A 20,399-nucleotide genomic window follows, 5' to 3' on the forward strand; every position below is an offset into this window, starting at 1 on the left:
GTCCTCCAATTTAGCAAAAAGTTATCAAGCTTTAACAAAATGTTCTCAATAGCTCTCACCTGTTTACCTTTCAAGCTTCATTTCTCATGAATTGCCCCATTGCCCAACAGCTCCTTGAAAGTGACATGCTCACATCCAAGCTTCCTTACATTCTATTCCTGTTTGCTAATCTTTCCTCCCACTTCACTGCCTAGCTTAAGCCTGCCCAGTCTTCAGCGTAAGTACCTCTCCTGAAGGGAAGCCTTCCTAGTTGCTTCTGCTTTCTATGCCCTTACCACTCTTTCCATGCTCTACCTAAATGATTCTGTAGTTGTCGGTCTCTGCTGCTTGAGTGAAAACCTCATGAAGGTAGAGACTGAATCTGTATGGTTCATTACTATATTTCTAATTACTACTAGTATGTATTTATCAGATAAATATTTCAAGAGTTAAGAAAAATGAAAGGCAGGGATGAAGAGAACAGTTCCCCCCATTTTTAAGGCAGCATGATGGAACATTCCCAGACTCTAATACCATGCATATCCTTTTGGGTTATGGCCAAGTTTAGTAACAGAGAACTAAAGCAAGTGTATACTTACTTCAGGCACCGATCTTGCATTGCCGTGATTTCCTGGACAATGGATGGCTCTTCTCTAGGGGACTTTGTGGCTCCATCCTGGAGCATACTTAGAGCTTGCTGCCGCAGCAGGCCTAAGGCCAATTGCTGCTGTTCCAGCTCCAGAATGAGTGTGTCATGAAAGTCAAGAAGAGTTAAGAGTTCTGCTTTTGAGGCTTTCTCTGCTGAACTTCCCGGTAATTTATCTTGTAGCTGATCAATTATTTCAGTGGCTTTTTTAACCTGATAACAAATGTATATACTATGAAGCTCAAAAACAAAATGAAAAGGCCGAGCAATTCCAATAAATGTCACATTTGATACTAAGGCATTGAAACACATTAAGATCATGGCATAAAGTCTAAATATCAGGGACTAAACATGAACAATCTCCTTAATGTGAAAGGAAAGATTTCTGGGTTTTAGGATTTAATCTCAAAATAATAGGGCAACCAGACACCACATAACATAAAGGGTTTTTTTTTGTTTTGTTTTGTTTTGTTTTGTTTTAAATACTGAACAGATAAAAGAAAAACTCTTTCCAATATTTATGTTGACATGAATGCGTGCCTTTCAGTCATTAAGGAGGATATGGTTTAAAACATTGAAGCCTACTTAAAAGATAAAAAGAATTAAATATGGGATTTTAAATTCTTGCTCATTTTCATAACAAAGAAAATATTTTATACTTTTTCAGGGCCAGGTAAGACATTTCTTTTTAAAAATTTGTTTATTTGAGAGAGGGAGGGGAAGAGAGAGACAGTGTGCCTAAGTAGGAGGAGGAGCAGAGGGAGAGAATTTCAAGCAGACTCCCTACTTAGTATGGAGCCCCATTTGGGGCTCAGTCTGAGGACCAATGAAATTATGATCCAAGTTAAAACCAAGAGTCAGATGCTTAACTGACTGAGCCACCCAGGCACTCCATTCTTCTTAAGATTTATTTATTTATTTTAGAGAGGTAGGGGTAAGAAAATTATATTAAGAGCCTAGCTAAAGGGGCAAAGTGGGCTTGTATTTCTTTCAAAATTTAATTGCTTGGTTTTCTCATTAAAATAATCAGACCTTAGGGAACCTGGGTGTCTCAGCTGGTTGAGCATCTGACTCTTGATGGCTCAGAGTTGTGGGATTGAACACCCAGTCAGGCTCCATGCTCAGCAGTGAGTCTGCTTGGCATTCTCTCTGCCCCTCCCATTGTCCTCGCTCTCTCTTTTTCTTTATCTAAACTTAAATAAATAAATCTTTAAAAAAAATCAATCTTAAAAAAAAAATCAGATCGTGGCTTGGGGTTAAATTTCACATTAAATTGCACATTGTATTTCATATTTTGGTTTTCACGTCACTGAAATAGAGACTTCAAAAAGAAAGGCTTTTTGGTTTTCATAAAGCCAATTTCAAAAAAGGAACAAAATAATACTGCTTTTGAAAATACATTGTCATCAGCAAGGAAACAATTATTTGGGCCCATTAATCATGGAAATTACCTTATTGTTAAAGCTCTTCCACTCATCTACTGCATCTTCTAGTATCTTCTCCTGGTCCTGAGCCACAGCACGGAGACGTGTCCAGCGCTGCCAGACAGTAGTCATGGACCTGCTTATGGCTGCTTTGCTTGCGTCATTTCCAGTTTTTTCCAATTGTAAAGTTTTATCCTCAAGGGCCACAACTTTCTCATGGAAAGAGTTAACTACTGACACTAAAGACTGAGGTAGCGAGAGGATAAAAAAGGTTATGAGGAGAGATTGATTTTTTAAAAGTTTTATGGATTTCAGCAAAGCCCAAATTACCTGCAAAAGGAAATATTCCTACATATATTTATTTCCCTTAGTAACTCTTACTTTTACACTTAATTTTTTATTCACTTAGGCTTGAATTTTTTAAAGAGGTAAGATAAATATATCTTTATTAAAATTTATTAAAAAGTTTATTTGCAACTTGAGATAACATTCTCCCAATTTCAAAAAGCAGTAAAAATGTAAGTAAACTGCATTTGATATTTAAGTATGTTACATTCCACCTTATATTTCTGTGATATATGAGTGAGACTCAGTTATTAATATCTGAATATAATTTGAATTTATTGAAGTTATTTACTGAAATTTTCAATTTATTGAAATTATTTACTGAAAAGTATTTACTGAAATTTATTAAGTATCATATCTTATCAGAAGAAAATTTCTCTGAAGGTCTTTTTATAAAACTAGCTGTGCATTTCATCAGGAATCCAGAAAGGTGGTAGCATTTAATTTATTTATTTAATTAATTTATACTGAAATTTATTAAGTATCTTATCATATCAGAAGAAAATTTCTCTGAAGGTCTTTTTATAAAACTAGCTGTGCATTTCATCAGGAATCCAGAAAGGTGTGGTAGCATTTAATTAAATTCAAACTGTTATAAAATATGACTTAGTGTATCCTTTTCATATTTAGATGCATCCAGGTGGGAATGAAGATTTATTGACCTGTTTCTAGAACTCTCAGATGCCAAAGACCCATTACAATTACAATGAAAGGATATTTAAAACAACAACAAAAAACTAACCTTGTGTTCTGACAATTTTTCTTCTGCTTCATGACTGGAAGAAGTCTTTGATAACGAAAACTCAGACAATTTCTTTTCTGCATCATTCATTAATTCAATAACCTCTTCCCTTGCTTTCTGATAATCCTGCCATTGAGCTGCACACCTTGAATAAATAAAAAAAAAAAAGCCAAAAAACAGCATAAAACCACACATTTCTGTGCAGAGCTCTGATGTTAATATGTCTAACGATACTTAAGAGAGAAGAATGAATTTACATGTACATCATTGGTATATTCCTGTTTTCCGTGTGAAAATTCATTTCATTGGAATATAAAAACCAAAACAAATCTAATACCTCTGTAAGAGATCTAATTGGGCATGTGAGTCCTGGATTATCCTTTGGCTTTTATCTTCCAGGGAAGCCATTTTCTGTGCCAGGTCCTCTTTTCCAGTTGGCTTGATGAGTGGGTCCAAGCTGGCTACCAGACCTTGGAGCTCTTCCAGGTTTCTGTGGAATTGATCTTCTGTACTAAAAAATTCCATGTGGCTTTTGAGATTTTCTTCTGCACTCTCCACATCTATGCCATTGCCTGCCAGTTGTAACATCTCATGAGCATCCTCAAGCCAGTCGTTAGCTGCTTGAAATACTTGATAGTACCTTTGACATTGACTGTATATTTGAGTTAAGGCAGCCTGAAAAACAGTAATTGCAAACATAATCAACTCTCATTTGCAATGTATTTTCTGTAAATAGTTTAATTTTTTTCCATTTCTTTTCTAGTTCTCAGTTATGTGGATATATATGTAAAAGTGAATTGATAAGTTGGTGGAATTTTTTAAGGTGCACTTCACTATTATCTTTTACTTTTCCTTCTGCTATCCTTGTTATGGTTTTATTATTACAGTTAAAATAAATACAAAAGGAAATAAAATAGAATAGAAATTATTGGTGGTATCTTGATTACTTCTGAAACTTTGTTCTCTCTCTTTTAAAAATAAATATGTAATGCTTTGCAATATATGACAGGCTGAATATTTACCAAAGTGAAATAATGCCTTAGTAGGTTGGAAGTATAACACCAGTGGGAATGTAAACTGGTACAGCCACTGTGTAAAGCAGTACGGCAGTTTCTAAAGAAATTAAAAACAAAAACACCATATAATCTAACAATCCTACTTCTAGGTATTTATCCAAAGAAAATGAAATCATTATCTTGAAAATATATCTGTACTCCTATGTTTATAACAGCATTTTTCAATAGTCAGGGTATAGAAACAACATACGTATTCATCCATAGATGAATGGTTAAAGAAAATGTAGTATACAAAAATAAATTCAGAATGGATTAGAGACCTAAATGTGAGACCTAAAATTATTAAAGTCCTAGAAAAAAACATAGGCATTAATTTCTTTGACATTGGCCTCAGCAACATTTTTCCAGATATGTCTCCTCAGGCAAAGGAAACAAAAAAAATTAAAATTAAAAGCTTTTGCAGAACAAAGGAAACCGTCAACAACAACAAAAAAAGGTAACCTACTGAATGGAAGATATTCACAAACAATATATCCAATTAGGGGTTAATATCCAAAATACATATTAAAAAAAACCTTAACTCAATACCCAAAAATCCACAAATAAAATGGGCAAAGTATCTAAAGAGACATTTTCCCAAAGACATACAGATAGTAAATAGACACATGAAAAGATGATCAACATCCCTCATCATCAGGGAAACAGAAATGAAAACCACAATGAGATATCATCTTGTGCCTGTCAGAATGAAAATGCACCAAAAAGACCAGAAATAACAAGTGTTGGCAAGAATGTAGAGAAAAAGGAACACTCATGCCCTTTTCCCCACTCAGAATCAGGTGAGAATGTAAACTGGTACAGCCACTACAGAAAATAGTATGGAAGTTCCTCATAAAGTTAAAAACAGAAATATCATATGATCCAGTAATTCCACTACTGGATTTTTACCCAAGCAAATGAAAACACTGATTCAAAAGATATATGCACCCCTATGTTACAGAAGCATTATTTACAATAGCCAAGATACGGAAGTGCCCAAGTGTCCATTGATAGATGAATGGATAAGGAAACTGTAGTATATGTACACAATGGAATACTACTCAGCCATAAAAACAAAGGAGATCTTGCCATTTGTGACAACATAGATGGAGCTAGAGGTTATTATGCTGGGTGAAATAAGTCAGACAAAGACAAATACCAAATGATTTCACTTATATGTGGAATATAAAAACAAAAGAAATAGCCAAACAAAAAGCAGAAACAGACCCATAAATACAGAGAACTGATGACTGCCAGAGGAGTGGGTGAGGGAATGGGGAAAATGAGTAAAAGGGAATGGGAGGTGCAAGCTTTGAGTTATGGAATGAATAAGTCATGTAGATGAAAGGTACAGTGTAGGGTACATAGCAATGGTATTGTAATAGTGTTGTATGTTGACAAATGGTAGCTTCACTTATGGTGAGCATAGCATGACATATAGTCTTGTCAAATCACTGTTGTATACCTGAAACTAATGCAATCTTTATCAACCATACTTCAATTAAAAAAATAAAATATGGTATATATGAATATTATTCAGCCTTAAAAAAAAGGAAGTCCTGTCATTCGAGAAAACGTGGATGAACCTAGAGCATATGATTCTAAGAAAAATAAGCCAGACAGAGAGAGACAAATACCACATGGTCTCACTTATATATGGAATCTAATGAAAAAAAGGAGTTGAAATCATAGAAACTAAGCAGACTAGTGTTTGCTAGGGGGCCTAAGGGATGGAAAAAATAGAGGAGGTTGGTAAAATGGTAGAAATTATTAGTTTTAAGTTGAATAAGGTATGAAGATGTATAACATGGTGACTATAGTTGATAATACTACATTGTATAATTGAAATTTGCTAAAACATTAGAAATTAAATGTTCTCAACAAAAAATGTGAGATAAAAGATATACTAATTCACTCAATGGGGGAAATCCTTTCATAGTGTTTACATATATCAAACCATTACATTGTACACTTTAAATATCTTAGAATTTTATTTGTCAGTTAACCCTCAATAAAGAGGAGGTTGGGAGGAAGGAAGTATAACACCAAACTTCCAAACTGTCATTCACCATACTAAATAGCAATTTCTGAAAATGAACTAGTATCCCATAAGTCTTGAATAGAGACTAAAACAAAACAAGTTTAAGAATGGAAAGCTGACCCCATAAAGTGAAATCCATTGAAATGCAGAAGGAAAGATCATAACCAGCCAGCAGTGACTGGACAAGACAAGACCATTACTATGCTAGCAGACACAGAAAGTACATGCAAGATTAGCACTTAATGTGGAAAGGATGTAGATGGTCAAGCAAAGAATCAGTGTGGAGATTAATAATACCCCTGGAACCATGACCTTTAGTTACTGGGACCGAGACAACCAATAAGATTATCAATCACAAGATGGCAGAAGTAAGGACACCTTAACAGATTCAAGATTTTGGTTCAAAAAATCAATAAATCAACAGAAGCAACCTTACAGGACAGATGTTTCTCAGAAATGAAAACTCCAGGTAACTTCTGTCCTGATTCTTCACCCTAGATTAAACACTCTATAGCTATAGGGAAATTATAAAAAGAATTTAACAGTGACCTTGATTCAACACAAAAAGGTAAAAGTATACTAAATAGACTATTGTTTAAGAAGTCAGAACTTTAGCTAATGAAGTTTCCCAAGATTTTACCCAAATATTAAGATTAAAAAAAGATTTACTATTTAGTGTTAACCAATCTATATGGAAAATAAAGTTAAATCTTAGCTATCAGCTAAGATTCTTCGGGGTCTACTTCTGTCTCCATCAGGCCCTACACTGAGAGTATAAATCTAAGAGGGAAATACTATTATCCTTCTTCCACAGAACAGAAGCTGAGATTGAGAAATGTAAGTCATTTGCCCAAGATCAAATAACTGATAATAAAACCCAGGTGTGCCTTACTCCAAAGCTTTAGCTACTATGTTATCCTAAGGAAAACTGTCTTTTATCTAAATGGCTGGTTGAAATTCCACAGAACTAGGAAGCTCTGTGCATGTTCTCAATTCTTTGTTATTCCCCAAGTAAAGTCATGAACGAATCTTGTAGTCTTGCTTCCTGCTGCAGGGGAGCAAGAGAAGATGAGGAAAGGATGAAGAGAAGGGGAAACTGATGAGGAACCCCACAATAAACATGGCTTGGAATCAGGTCAGGATTGCATCATGTCCACAACACCTCCTTTGGAGGCTCTTCATCTAGCACTAATCTTAGAAATGTCAGGCCTCACATTGTTTAAGAAGGGCATCACTAATTATTCATTGCTAATTAATTAATTTTAGTATTAATGTACTCATGTGTGGTATTGATTATATTAGTGCTTTCATGCATTATCTCTCCTAAAGGTGAGAGAGAACTGAGGTAACACAGAGAACTGTGTTATAACTAAGGAAAAGTAAAAGTCTGGAATACATGAGATTAATGCCATGCATATGAGCAATAAAGATGTTGAAGATGATTCTACATAGTGTCAAAAAAGAAATATAGGGATGCCTGGGTGACTTAGTTAAGTGTCCGACTCTACTTTCTCTTAGGTAATGATCTCAGAGTTGTGAGATGGAACCCCGCATCAGGCTCTGCACTGCACATGGAGCCTGCTTGAGATTCATTCTCTCCCTCAGCCCCTCCCCCTTCCTATCTAAAAAAAATTGAACGAAGCATCTCTAACCAATAACAAAAACTAAGAAATTTCTCACAACTGTTTACAAATAAGCAGAGTAGAAAAAAGAAAAGAGAAGCCCTAGTATACTAACCTGTTTGGTGCGTAAAGCTTCCTGAATGTCTCCATCCAGCTCTGAGAGCTCAGCAAGAGTGTGCTGTAAATCGGCAGAAATTAGCTCTTTGGCTTTAGTGAATTTCTCCTTCTCCTTGTTACTCAGGGCATTCATTATTCTCAGGCTGGACTGTACCTCTTCTTGATGAATCTGGATCTTTCTGATCTCCTCCTGGATGTCCTGTAGGCTCAGTTCCAGGCAGACTGGCCCACTCAGCTCTGCCTTCACACTCCTCAGCCAGTCCAGGGAGCGGCTCAGCTCTGTCTGGAAGTCTATACTCTGTACCATGCGGCTCTCACACTCTGTCACCGTCGCGCCAATGGCAGAAGTCAACAGTTTTAACTCCTCTTGCCAGGACTGGATCTGTTGCTTTGCTTTCTCATAAGCCAAGGGATCAAGATGTGGAACCAGATCTTCAAGATGCACAGTTACTCGTTTTAGTATGATTTCTGAATCCTGAAGACTTCCTGCTAGTGAGTGATACATTTTGAGCTTCTCCTCTGCAGGAAGTGTCTCCTCATTTACTTTGGACTGCTCTGTTTTAACAGCCTCTAGTTGTTTTTCTAGCTGGTGGCACATCTTTTCATGCTCTTGATACGCACTGGTGGTATCTTCCAATAAATTCACTCTTTGTTCCGCTTGTCGCTTCAGCCTGTGGTACAAGGTGACAAGGTGCAGCATTTTGTCTGGCTGCCAAGGCTGACCTGTGCTTCTAAAACTTTCTTTCTTCTGGTTCAGTTCATCCACTGCCTCCCCGAGGCCTGACACCTCTCTCAAAAGGGCTCTGCAACCATCCTGAAGAGACAGAGCCTCTTCAACTATCAGGTCAGTGGGGACTTTGTTCATCTTTAAGAATTGGTCTTCAAGTTCACTCAGAGACTGAGCTGTCAACTCGATCAAGGAAGCATACTCTTTCCGAGCAAGAATTGCTTCTTGGACTTTATAGAACTTGTCTTTAGCCAAGGCAACAACTACATTAAACTGCAGGGGCAGAGCATTTAGCTTTTCATTGAGGTAGGAATGATCAACTTCATTCAGTGATGGCAATATGGCCTGCCCAGTTCTCTGTAGTGTAAGCAGGAGATTTTCATATTCTGGAGATTGTTCAAGAATGTGTTGGTATTTGGCCAGTTGTGTATGAAGCTCAGCACTCTCATTCATTAGATTGATTTCAGGAAATGTAACAATATCTGCTTGTTTTAGCCAATGACAAGCCTTATCAAAATCTTCCTTAAAATGCTTCCTAGAAACTAAATTTTTTTCTAGTTCTTGTAGCCGATGGCTACACTTTTGTAAGACAGTGTCATAGACACTCTGCAACTCTTGAAGTTTACCCAGTACTTCACTCTTTTCCTGCTCTGTGGCTCCTTTCATTAATTCACGACCCTGAGCCCAAAGTCCAGTGACTTCATTTTGGTAGGTCTTGAGGCTGGCTTGCGCGCTCTTACATGTCTTAACTTGTTTGCTCACATCATCTGGTAACAGACAGATGTGCTCACGGAACATTATCTTTCGCTCATGTTGCTGAATTTGGCTGGTCGCCTGGAACACTGCCATAAGGAATTGGGTTTTCTCGGATAGGGCCTTGTTTAAGTACTTTCGTCTCTGGCCCACTAAGTCGCTGAGACAATTCACATGACTCTGTGCATCAGAGAGTGCCTTCTGGATTATCTGCCGCTCATTTAGGCCAAGATCAGCCATCACCCTGTCAGCATCCTTAATAAGTGATTTCAGGAGCATCTGTTTGGCCTCCAGTTCACTGCAAATGGCAAGGTGATCCATGAGGAGGTTCTGAGCCACATCTGGTGGGGGACTCTGCTTCAGGGCCTCAGAAATGTTGGGCTGTTGCTCCTCTGCCCACTCCATTAGCTCCTGAAACCTGGACCGCACCACATTTAACTCCTCCAAGTTGGTGACAGACACTTGGATTTTCCTTTTAACAAGGTCTTCAAGCTGAAACCAACGTTGTTCAAGGTGACTTGTCTGCTCTTTGACTAGTTCTTTGTCATCTAAATTCAGATGTTCTATCATTTTTTGTTTTTGATCTTTCAGATCTTCAATAGCCTGCTTTCTATCCTGCAGTGCTAGGGCTAACTTTTTCAAAGCTTCTAGGTGGACAGCTGTACTCTCTGCATCAGACCTATAAATATATTGAAAGATACAAAAAAACAAATAGCTTTAATTAATATCTATGTTTGTTCATACCATGTTAAATTATATTTCAACAAATGTTTTCTTAAAGCAGATGTTCTTAGCTTACAGTAGTTCAAATTCACATTTATTGAAGAGGTTCTGTGATTATTATGGAATAAAAGACTCTTATTTCTATATCAGAAGTTGAACCAAAACAAGTTGCCTTGATACTTCTCTGTGCTTCTTCTTCTGCATTCTTAAAGAAATAGGTCGGGGATCCCTGGGTGGCTCAGGGGTTTAGCGCCTGCCTTTGGCCCAGGGTGTGATCCTGGAGTCCCGGGATCAAGTCCCACATCAGGCTCCCAGCATGGAGCCTGCTTCTCCCTCCTCCTGTGTCTCTGCCTCTCTCTCTCTCTATCATAAATAAATAAATAAATAAATAAATAAATAAATAAATAAATCTTAAAAAAAAAAGAAATTAATAGGTCATTCACAAGCCATGTGCTTTCCTATGAGAAGAACCTCCAATAAACAATATAGTACTAATTTAATCTGTAAGATATAATCAATGACTTTAACACTCATCTGTATAATGAGATTTTTTTTGCTTATCATTAGAAATCTTTAAAAATAAGTGTGAAATGCAAAGAATTCTCAACCCTTTGATTATAAAACACACATGAGAAAAAGGAATCTTACAAGTCTCTTTCAATTATAAAATGATCAACTCTGAAATGTGAGTAACAGGGTTGGGAGGTAGAATGATGAGTTCTGTTTGGGCCTTACTATATCTGAGTTGTCTTTGGGCCAACCAAATGGAGATGCCTATATAAACCCAAAATATGGGTTTCTGCTGATATCAACTGGATTTATTCTAAAGGCTAGTAGGATGTTTAGCATCGATGAAAAGTAAACAAATCAGGAAATAGTGCACCTTTCTAAAAAAAACCTCTATAATTTAATTACATCTAAAATTATGTTTTCCATATTAATTGCTACAAATTAATAAATGTAGGCAGAAAAAGTGAAGATTTTAACAATTATGGTGATAAGAAGTACAGAAAGATTTCCATATGAACCCCATATATGTGGCAGAAAAGGAAATTCTTTTCAAACAACAAGCTAAGAGGGATTCAACTGCTACAAAATCACAAAGGACACACATTAATTAAATTTGGATTCCACAATTTCTAGAATTCACTAATTTCTAGAATTCCACAAGTACAAGACAACTTGGCTGAATTATAGAGAATGCACTACTTTACAGAATTGCCAAAAAACCTACAGAATACATAGATTTAAGAAATATTCATTTTATGAATTGATAGATGATAGTACTATAACTGATGATTCAACAAAGCTAGAAATATTCTTGAGATACTCTTTAAAGGTTACACTGTAACAGTCTTTGAATATCCCTTAAGGTCACAGGGGAAAATGGTACTGTTTTCAAACATTTTCTTTTTACTCACTGGTTAAACTGATACTGAGCAAGAAAAACCATGATTCTGTACCCATATGGCATTAGATTCTTAATAATGTTTTATCAGAATTTATTATGGTAGACAATAGATGTTTAAAATGTAAGACATTTTTGATTTTTATAAAGATTAGGGAATTTCTGGTTTAGCATTTTGGTGAGTCACTAGAGAATTGCTGTTACCTGGCTAAGTTATCCCATTCTGTAGTAAATTTTTCTAAGAACACTTCAACAACATTCATACAGTCATGGTAATCTCTTGTTCTCTGAAGATCCTCTTCCCTTTGCAGGCACAGATTGTTAGACTGAAGACACAGATCTAACCATTGATCATTTAAGTGACTTATTTCCTTGTGTTCAGGAGACTCCTGCTTCTTGGTTAACTTATTCACCCTTTCTGTAATAGCAGTCATTGATGCCTGTTTGCACTGTAGCTTCTTGACAAAATCCTAAAGAATAACAATAATAACAAAGTAAATGATGTATAATAACCTCCCCCTCCCCGTCCAATAAAGACAGAGTGAGACATAGATATAATACCTCCAAACACTTCAAGTATCTGAAAAATGTATAATGAATGGGTCATGGGAGACAAAGAGGAAGTCTAAAAATCATACCTCTTTATGAATTTACAAATTTCAAGTATATAAGAATCAAAGGGTAACTGTGGTATTTTCCTTCACTATGCTATTTTGAAAAGTATAAAGAAAACTGATAAATGTGAAACAAGACTATAGTCATTAAGAAAAAAAAGGTAATACTTTATCTAAAAGTACAGCCCTAATTTTCTTAAAATTTTTACTTAAAATTTTTACTTAAAATTTTTAAAGTTCATTTCTTTTGAGACAAAAAAAATCTAATTTTTAAAAAAAATCTAACTTATCTCTATTCTTTCTGCATATGCAAACATGCAAACAATATTCCAGTAGAAAATATAATGGCTCACTATCATGACAAAAATAAATCTTAATGTTTGTTAAAAATCTGGTACAACTTCCAATGAAGTTAATAAACTAAATAATTTTCTGTTACATTTAAGGTATATGTAAATATACAATATAAATTCTATTTATATTATACTTAAAATTAATTATATATTAATACATGTTTTATGGGTTAGATATATTTAATTAATTGATACATTTACAATCCTACAGCTTTGGCAATATCATGATGCAAGCCTAGTAAATAATAAGGCTCCATGTTTGTTTAGTGGCAGTACCTTCTGGCTCTATTGGCTAAACCATAACTGCTTTATTCAAAAACAAACTACAGAGTGAATGTCCTTCAATCCAAGTAGTTAATTGGGGCTCCAAGAAAATATTTGAATGTATGCTTTCTAAACTGTCCTTTCCTGGCACCAAATGAAGGTTATTCTGATTCTATCTCATTCCCTAAATAGTTCTACTAATGTTGAAGGACTGGCTGCCACATACCACTCCTTTATCTCCCCTGGAGACTCATTAATTCCTACCTTCACTTGGGAAACCATGTTCTGTGCAATGTTGAGCTCCAGTTCTGAGTGCCTCCTCTTCATATTCTGTAGTTGCTGATCAGCATCCTGGAGGTAAATCCAAAGCTCGGCCTTCATGTGCTTGATCTCTCCCCAACCCTGAGTTAAGTTCTGTGCCTGGGCAAGCCTTTGTTCAATCTTGAGAGAACACAGAGGCAAAACTTAGCAGCAAGAGATAGAATATTTAGGTTTAGTGAATCAGACATGTGATCCTTCAGGCTGCCCATGTACACAGGCCAAAATACATGCACACACACACACACACACACACACACACACATACACACACTCTATAATAAATAAATCCAAAACAAATTCTTTATTTGCTTGAAGTAAAGCAGATTTATATTTATATATTTATATTAATTATATTATATATGATATAATTTTAAATGTCAAAGACTAATGCCATGTGATTTCAATTAGTTGTGAAGCTCCAGAAGTTTTAACAATTAGGTCAGAGTTACCCTAGTGGCTTTTTATGGTGGGCATTTCAGTAGACACAACTGCTTGACTGACTCATGAATTTAGTCTTGGGAGTCTGGAAAGGGGAACACCCAAGAAACTTCTACATCTTTCCAGATTCTCTGCCCATATTTTAGGTTGTTTTCTATTTCAGAGAAAGGATCAGTACCCTACTCTGGCTACTTCATATGTTTTTGTATGTTCTGGAGACAGAAAGGAAGAGATCGTTGTGTATTTGTAGACTTCCTTGGAGTCTGGTAAAAATGCAAGTGCTATGAAGAAGACTTATATTGTTCTCTCTGGTACATTTGTTGATACTTACCAAACACCAAGTAATTGATGCTTTGAATATATTTTTAGATCAGCTTCACTGGTTTTTGAAACCACATAATTTATTTCAATAAATAATTTCTTTAAAAAGATATGAATTATATCACCTTTCATAAGGATTTAAAGAGAGGTTTGTTTTGGTAATATAAAAGTAAAAAAATCTACATTATTTTGGTAATTTTAATATCTACATTAGTATTTATTATTTAATTTCTTCAATACTTTTTTCTTTTATATCCTTTTACTATTCTGTGAATATTCAGTCAATAAATATCAAAACCAAGTATTTTTTTCTTTTCTTTTTTAAACCTAAATGTGTTGCCTTGACAAGTTTAAGGCAGCAGTGGTGAGCACATGGCTCCTGTGATGCTATATGCTGTGGACATATATGTGGACCCATATGTTTTATGGGTTAGATATATTTAATTAATTGATACATTTACAATCCTACAGCTTTGGCAATATCATGATGATACTTTGCAAAGCCTACAGCTTTGGCAATATCATGTCAACATTTTTTCCACTGAGCCGAGATACAGCTTCAGAATCCTTCTCAACACTACACTCAGTAACCACCCATGGATTAGAAGAGTCTTGACGGATGGCATGCTCTTTGCCATCCTTGATACAAAGCAAGAATCAGGACCTCTTCACATTATTACCTAAAGAAAAAGTTGGAAAAGAAAAAAAGAACAAAAATGTGACAGGGAAAATTAGAAAAGAGAAAAAGAGAATTGTAATTAAGGAGAAAGGAGGAGTAGAAAGAGACAGTGCAAGGGGACTAAATGTTCCAATTCAGTGGCATTAGATCAGGATGCTTACTGTCTGTGACTTAGTTGAAATTCAAATATCTATTTATTATAATGACAATAAGAGCCTTATAGAAAGAATAATCCAAGGAGATATCTTCTTTCACATCTCACATCAAGCAAGAAACAGACAAATCCAATGTGATTTTTAAACTTTTACCATTTGCTCTGTTTGTTGAATGTCTTTTGCTGTGGTTTTCACTGAAGAGTTTGACAAGTCACACATGGAGCAGAGGAGATCTAAGTAAGTCCTTGCCTGTTCCTGCAAAGCTCTGAAGTGTTTGACCTGAAAAAAAACAAAACAAAACAAAACAAAACAAAAAAAAACCCGAACTTGTCAGAGTGAAAGAGAAACATGCTATATTTAGATAGCAAATATTTGTACCATTTGTAGTATTTTGTTGACATTTCAAAAATAACCTTGCTATGCTCAGTAGTTTCACCCTTGTTATAAATGACACATATTAGTGACTCGCAGGAAGGAATTCAAAACACACTGGCAGGGATCCATTTGTCCAGCAGCTGCTTCTCGATGTAATTAGTCTGTACAGTCTGGGAAGGGAAACACCCAAGAAACTTCTACATCTTTCCAGATTCTCTGCCCATATTTTAGGTTGTTTTCTATTTCAGAGAAAGGATCAGTACCCTACTCTGGCTACTTCATATGTTTTTGTATGTTCTGGAGACAGAAAGGAAGAGATCGTTGTGTATTTGTAGACTTCCTTGGAGTCTGGTAAAAATGCAGGTAGCTGGGTTCTTTTTCTATGCAGAAGTTCATATAGTGCTCCTTCCTTTCCATAACCCCAAGAAATGCTGATGGGTGAATCTTTATATACAGAAACACAGAGAGATGTGTTTCTGTGAAGATACCCAGAGTGCATGTAAGCTCTGCATTAGATACTGGGTACAATGCAGCACCCAAGACAAAACCCTTGTTTCCATGGAGCTTGCAATCTTATGAGAGAGACAGATAATTTATAAACAAATAAACATGCAGTGCAATGTTTGGTAGTGAGAAACACCACGTAGCAAAATAAAGGAAGGGACGTATGATGAAGAGGCACTGCTACTTTAGGAAGAATGTACCTCCAAGATCTCTCTGAGGAACAAAATTAAATTCAAGAAAGTAGTAAGTATTGCCAAGGGGTGATGAAAGGGACAGCAAGTGCAAAGCCCTGAGGCTGGAGCAGAGTGACTCAGTAGGAGCGACTCAGTAGGAGCAGAGGTCAAAGAGGTGAGTGGGAGAAAACCATGGAAGACCTTACATCTGAATTTGTTAGGTTTATGCCTCTGTGCCTTTTCAACCTCAAATCTACTAACATTTGAAGCCAAGTAAATATTTGCTGGAGGGACTGTCCTGGTGATTACAGGGTGTCCAGCAATTTCCCGGCTGATACCAATAGCATCCCACCACTCCCAGGGGTGACAACAAAAATGTCTTCAGACATTGTCTAATGTCCCATGGGGGAACAAAAACCACCCCTCCTTTCAATTTCTAAATAATGTGGTATGACATTTGGATTTCTTCTTAACTTCCAGAAGTAAGTATACTTATAATCATCACTTTATATATGAAAACACTGAGGCTTGGAGAAATTAAGTGATTTAACCCATGGTCACCCTGCTGAGTAGTTATTAGAGTTATGTCTTGGTTACAGGGCCCACGGTCTTTCTTTTTTTTTTTTTTTTAAGATTTTATTTATTTATTCATGAAAGAGAGAGAGAGGCAGAGACACAGGCAGAGGGAGAAGCGGGCTCCTCACAGGGAGTCCGATGAGGACCCGATCACATACACACTGGGATCATGCCCTGAGCCAAAGATAGACACCCAACTGCTGAACCACCCAGGCATCCCCCGTGCTCTTTCTATTCTACCATCGGTATTGTGTCCGTCTTCCTAGCTAAAACATGAACTTGACTAGAGTCAAGCTCAGACCTTATTCATACTTTCATGCCCTTGGGAGCCAACACAATCTGGCACATAATAAGTACATAATACAGTTTCATTGAATGGATGAATCCCAATATAACATGAACTTCCAGGAGTCTACTACCTGCTTCACGGCTTCTGCCCTGCTTAGAGGTGGAAGCTGGCTTGGCTTTAAATCTGGATGGATTGCTGTGAGCCAGGCCTGGCACTGCTGCAGAGTGTCCTGTCGGCTAACATGCTTCTGAAGTTCATGTTCCAAACTCTGGTACACCTAAGACAAAACAATCATGCTACGGTTATGAGAGTTCAAAGAAATCTCTGCTGATTTCTATAAAGATCACGGATTCAAATGAAACATACTGACAAGTCCATTTAAGTGCATTTTATCCACAGGACTCCCCAGAACCATAATACATATCTAAGGAGTTTGCATATGTTCCAAAATGTTGCAAAGCTCAAAGGCCATCTTCAGTTTATAATTTCTCAACCCACACATTATAATATAATATCCTGATTAGGGGAAGAGAATGTGGGCAGGGTTGATGTGACTGTAGGAATGTGTTAGAAAACATGAAATCTTTGAAGTAAATTGTCAAACATAAATCAGGGGTTTTGCAGTACCCCCTCCATGGTATAATTACTGCACTTTTTGTTTAAACTAGAAACTAAACATAAAAATAAAATATCATATCATGAAAAGGTAACCAATATTTCCCTAACTGAAATGCTTAAGAATATGGTCAAATTGAAACTAAACTATAACATAGGGGAAGGGAGAGTTGGATGCCCTCATTTCATTTTAGAAGCTGTGTTCTAGTATAACAATAATTCAGAATAATCCAAACATTTTCTAGTATGTCTATTCAAATTAATTAATCTTCAACCAGCCAACCAATTTCCATTTTATCCATAAATCCTGAGAAACTAAGTGAAATATACCTTTATGTTTTTCTGAGCAAACTATTCTATTTTTAAAAAGAAGAAAGAAAGAAAATAAAAAAAGAAGGAAATTAAGTTAGCCTGGCTTTTTATTAAGACAAGTGAAACAATAATTGAATTCTGTTTTTCTTTGTCATCTATTAAACTCATTATCTTCACTGATATTCGGATGGTCTCTTATTTAATCTTATTATAACAGAACTAAAAGGAAAAAAGGTGTTTTGTTCTCTTTATCGTTTTTACACACTTTAATTATGAGGTTCTGATTATGTTCTTAGAATTTCATCTGTTTTTTAAAGATGTATTTTTAAACTATATGTCTTTTGAACATTTACCATTGTTTTTCAAATTTGCAAAATCCTTACTGTGTAGAAAATGCTTGCTATGTCAGTGTTCAAAATCATCTCTGCTGAAGGAGAACCCTAGCCAGCTCACCAGGAAGTTCCATGTTGTTTTATTTTACTTCACTCCCTTTTCCCCTCCGTGTCATCTTCTGAAATCATTTGTTAGATTTACTTTATCCCTCCTTTTTCTTAACTTTTTTTAAAATTTAAATTCAATTAACATATAGTATATTATTAGTTTCAGAGGTAGAGTTCAGTGATTCATCAGTTGCACTTAATAGCCAGTGCTTATTACATCATGTGCCCTCTTTAACTGGGTGAAGGGTTTCACCCAGTTACTCCATTCCCCTACCCCCATCTCCTGCTCTTTTTTCTTAACTTTCTGAATGTGAATTTTTCAAGTCTGGGAAGTCATTTAATGTCACTCAGCTTTTTTTTTTTTTTCAAATCAGGATGAAGATAGAGCATTCTTCCCATGTCATGTGTACATCTCCAGTTCTTACTGGCTAGCCCAGCAACAAAAATGCATGGATTCTTTTGTGATGCCATTTAAAAATTCTAAATTATTAAAAAAACAATTCACTTATTTTACCTAATTTTTGTTAGAAGAGTGATTCTTATCCGTCTCAGACTTACTGCTAATGTCATACATTAAGAATTCTATTTTAGTGTTAAGTATACTCATAAATTATAACTCAAAATTTGGTACTCACTCCATCCAATTTCTATATGAATTCATAAAAATACTGAATTGGAGTATAACCTAGGTAGCATAGAGTTAAACAGAAAATAATTATTGTGAGAATTACAGAATAAACTCACTTTGGTGTTAGAGAAAAAATGGCAAGTTAAAGTATTGATAGTGTGCAAACAAAATCTTTAAAAAATTTTCATAATCAATCTATGAAATAAAAGGATTGGGTAAAACTGAGTATCTGAAACTTACCATTCCATCACAATAATCAAATGTATGATATGTTAGTCCTGTGTCCACACAGACTATGAAACCTATCCTCCTATTCCCTTTCTGGACATACAACAAAACTAACCCAAAATCTGAGGATCAAAGCTATTTTTAAGAATCTCTAGATAGTACAGACTTTCTCCTTAATTCATCATCACTCTAGAATGTTCCAGGGGTACTCACCCTCTGAGCTGTACTGCAGATAGCTGAGTAACTATCACTTGTGCCCTGAAGATGAGCGTGCACATTTTGTTTTAGTTTTGCTTGAAGGTGGTCTGCACATTGGCTGATCAAATTGTCACCTTTAATTTTAAGGTTGTTCAAACGGTCTTCAAAACCAGCAATTTCTTCCATCATTGCCTGCAAAAATTAAAGAAATATAGAATTCTCATAATTCCATTTTCAGTTTTTAAATAACCAGTTTATCAAAGTTTAAAATAAGTAATTTTACTGTTTAATGATGTTTGGAAAAGTTTCATAATTTGTCTTTGTTACTATATTAACAAATAAAAAATGTATGTTTTCAGGGAAACCCTAATGGGAAGAGTTAATGAGTTTAATGGATTAAGTTCTATAGGGATGATGCAGTAACCATTAAGACTAGAGTGAATTCATGGCTAATCTCAGTTATAGAGTTACAGAGGTATCTGTTTCATGGTATTATTATCAGCAAAAAGGATGTTCATACTTTTTTTTTTAGCTTTATAAATGATAATTCTGGTACGATTTATACCTGAAATAATCTAATTACTATTTAATCTAATATACTAATACCTAGTTTACCTAATAATACAATATCTGGTTGATATAATAATCTAATACTTAATTAGTAATTTATATAATATCTAGCATATTGAATAGTATTTATACTAATAAAATAATATTTACTACACACCATTTATTAAACCCCTGGTATAGTCCAGGAACTATATCCTTGATAAATGTATATTATTATCATCATTTTACAGATAAGGAGATTGAAGCACAGGGAGGTTATATCATCCTCAGAGTCATACACCCAGCCTGTGGACCTTGGGTCGCCTAACTCCAACTTGTACACACCACTATTCCCACATGCGTTCTCTAGGGAGCATTCTCATAGATCACTGAAAGCAGAGAATCAACTGTTTCAAATCAGGCTTTAGTTTCCTTAATGCTACATACAATACTAATGACAAGTGGTACATTTCACCACAGATTTCCTAGATTGATACATTAATACATTTAAGAGAAATTCTAGTGGTCCCTCAGCAGCTCAGAGTCCACCACTTTCCATGGTGGTGCTGAGTTACTGTTTTAATATATTCACCATATTAAAAAGAACCATTTATTTGTCTTTGAGCTGTTATAGAACCACTACATCATGAGGTGACTGAGGGTATTTCCTCAGTGCCTAATAGAATATATTATATAGTTAACTTTTCTATTCATATTTGCTAAGTAATATTTCCTCCTACATATAAGGATCCTGAAGCCTAGAAGGGTTAGCTGGCTTTCCTAAG

The 20,399-nt window shown here is 35.6% G+C and overlaps 1 protein-coding gene across 16 annotated transcripts in view; it reads right to left on the reverse strand.

The window, feature by feature from the left end:
- Positions 1-20,399, reverse strand: part of SYNE1 (spectrin repeat containing nuclear envelope protein 1) — a 450,580-nt gene that overhangs the window by 172,311 nt on the left and 257,870 nt on the right. For all 16 annotated transcript variants that reach the window (XM_041744182.1, XM_041744178.1, XM_041744179.1 and 13 more), the window contains 10 exons: positions 19,081-19,257; positions 16,775-16,921; positions 14,881-15,006; positions 13,078-13,254; positions 11,787-12,052; positions 7,970-10,130; positions 3,474-3,811; positions 3,137-3,281; positions 2,077-2,295; positions 579-838 (listed from right to left, as the gene is read on the reverse strand). In XM_041744182.1, the coding sequence (XP_041600116.1) occupies positions 579-838; positions 2,077-2,295; positions 3,137-3,281; positions 3,474-3,811; positions 7,970-10,130; positions 11,787-12,052; positions 13,078-13,254; positions 14,881-15,006; positions 16,775-16,921; positions 19,081-19,257 (4,016 nt within the window). The remainder of the gene's footprint in view (positions 1-578; positions 839-2,076; positions 2,296-3,136; positions 3,282-3,473; positions 3,812-7,969; positions 10,131-11,786; positions 12,053-13,077; positions 13,255-14,880; positions 15,007-16,774; positions 16,922-19,080; positions 19,258-20,399) is intronic.

The sequence above is a fragment of the Vulpes lagopus genome, chromosome 2, assembly GCF_018345385.1.
Source record: "Vulpes lagopus strain Blue_001 chromosome 2, ASM1834538v1, whole genome shotgun sequence".
Taxonomy (NCBI): domain Eukaryota; kingdom Metazoa; phylum Chordata; class Mammalia; order Carnivora; family Canidae; genus Vulpes; species Vulpes lagopus.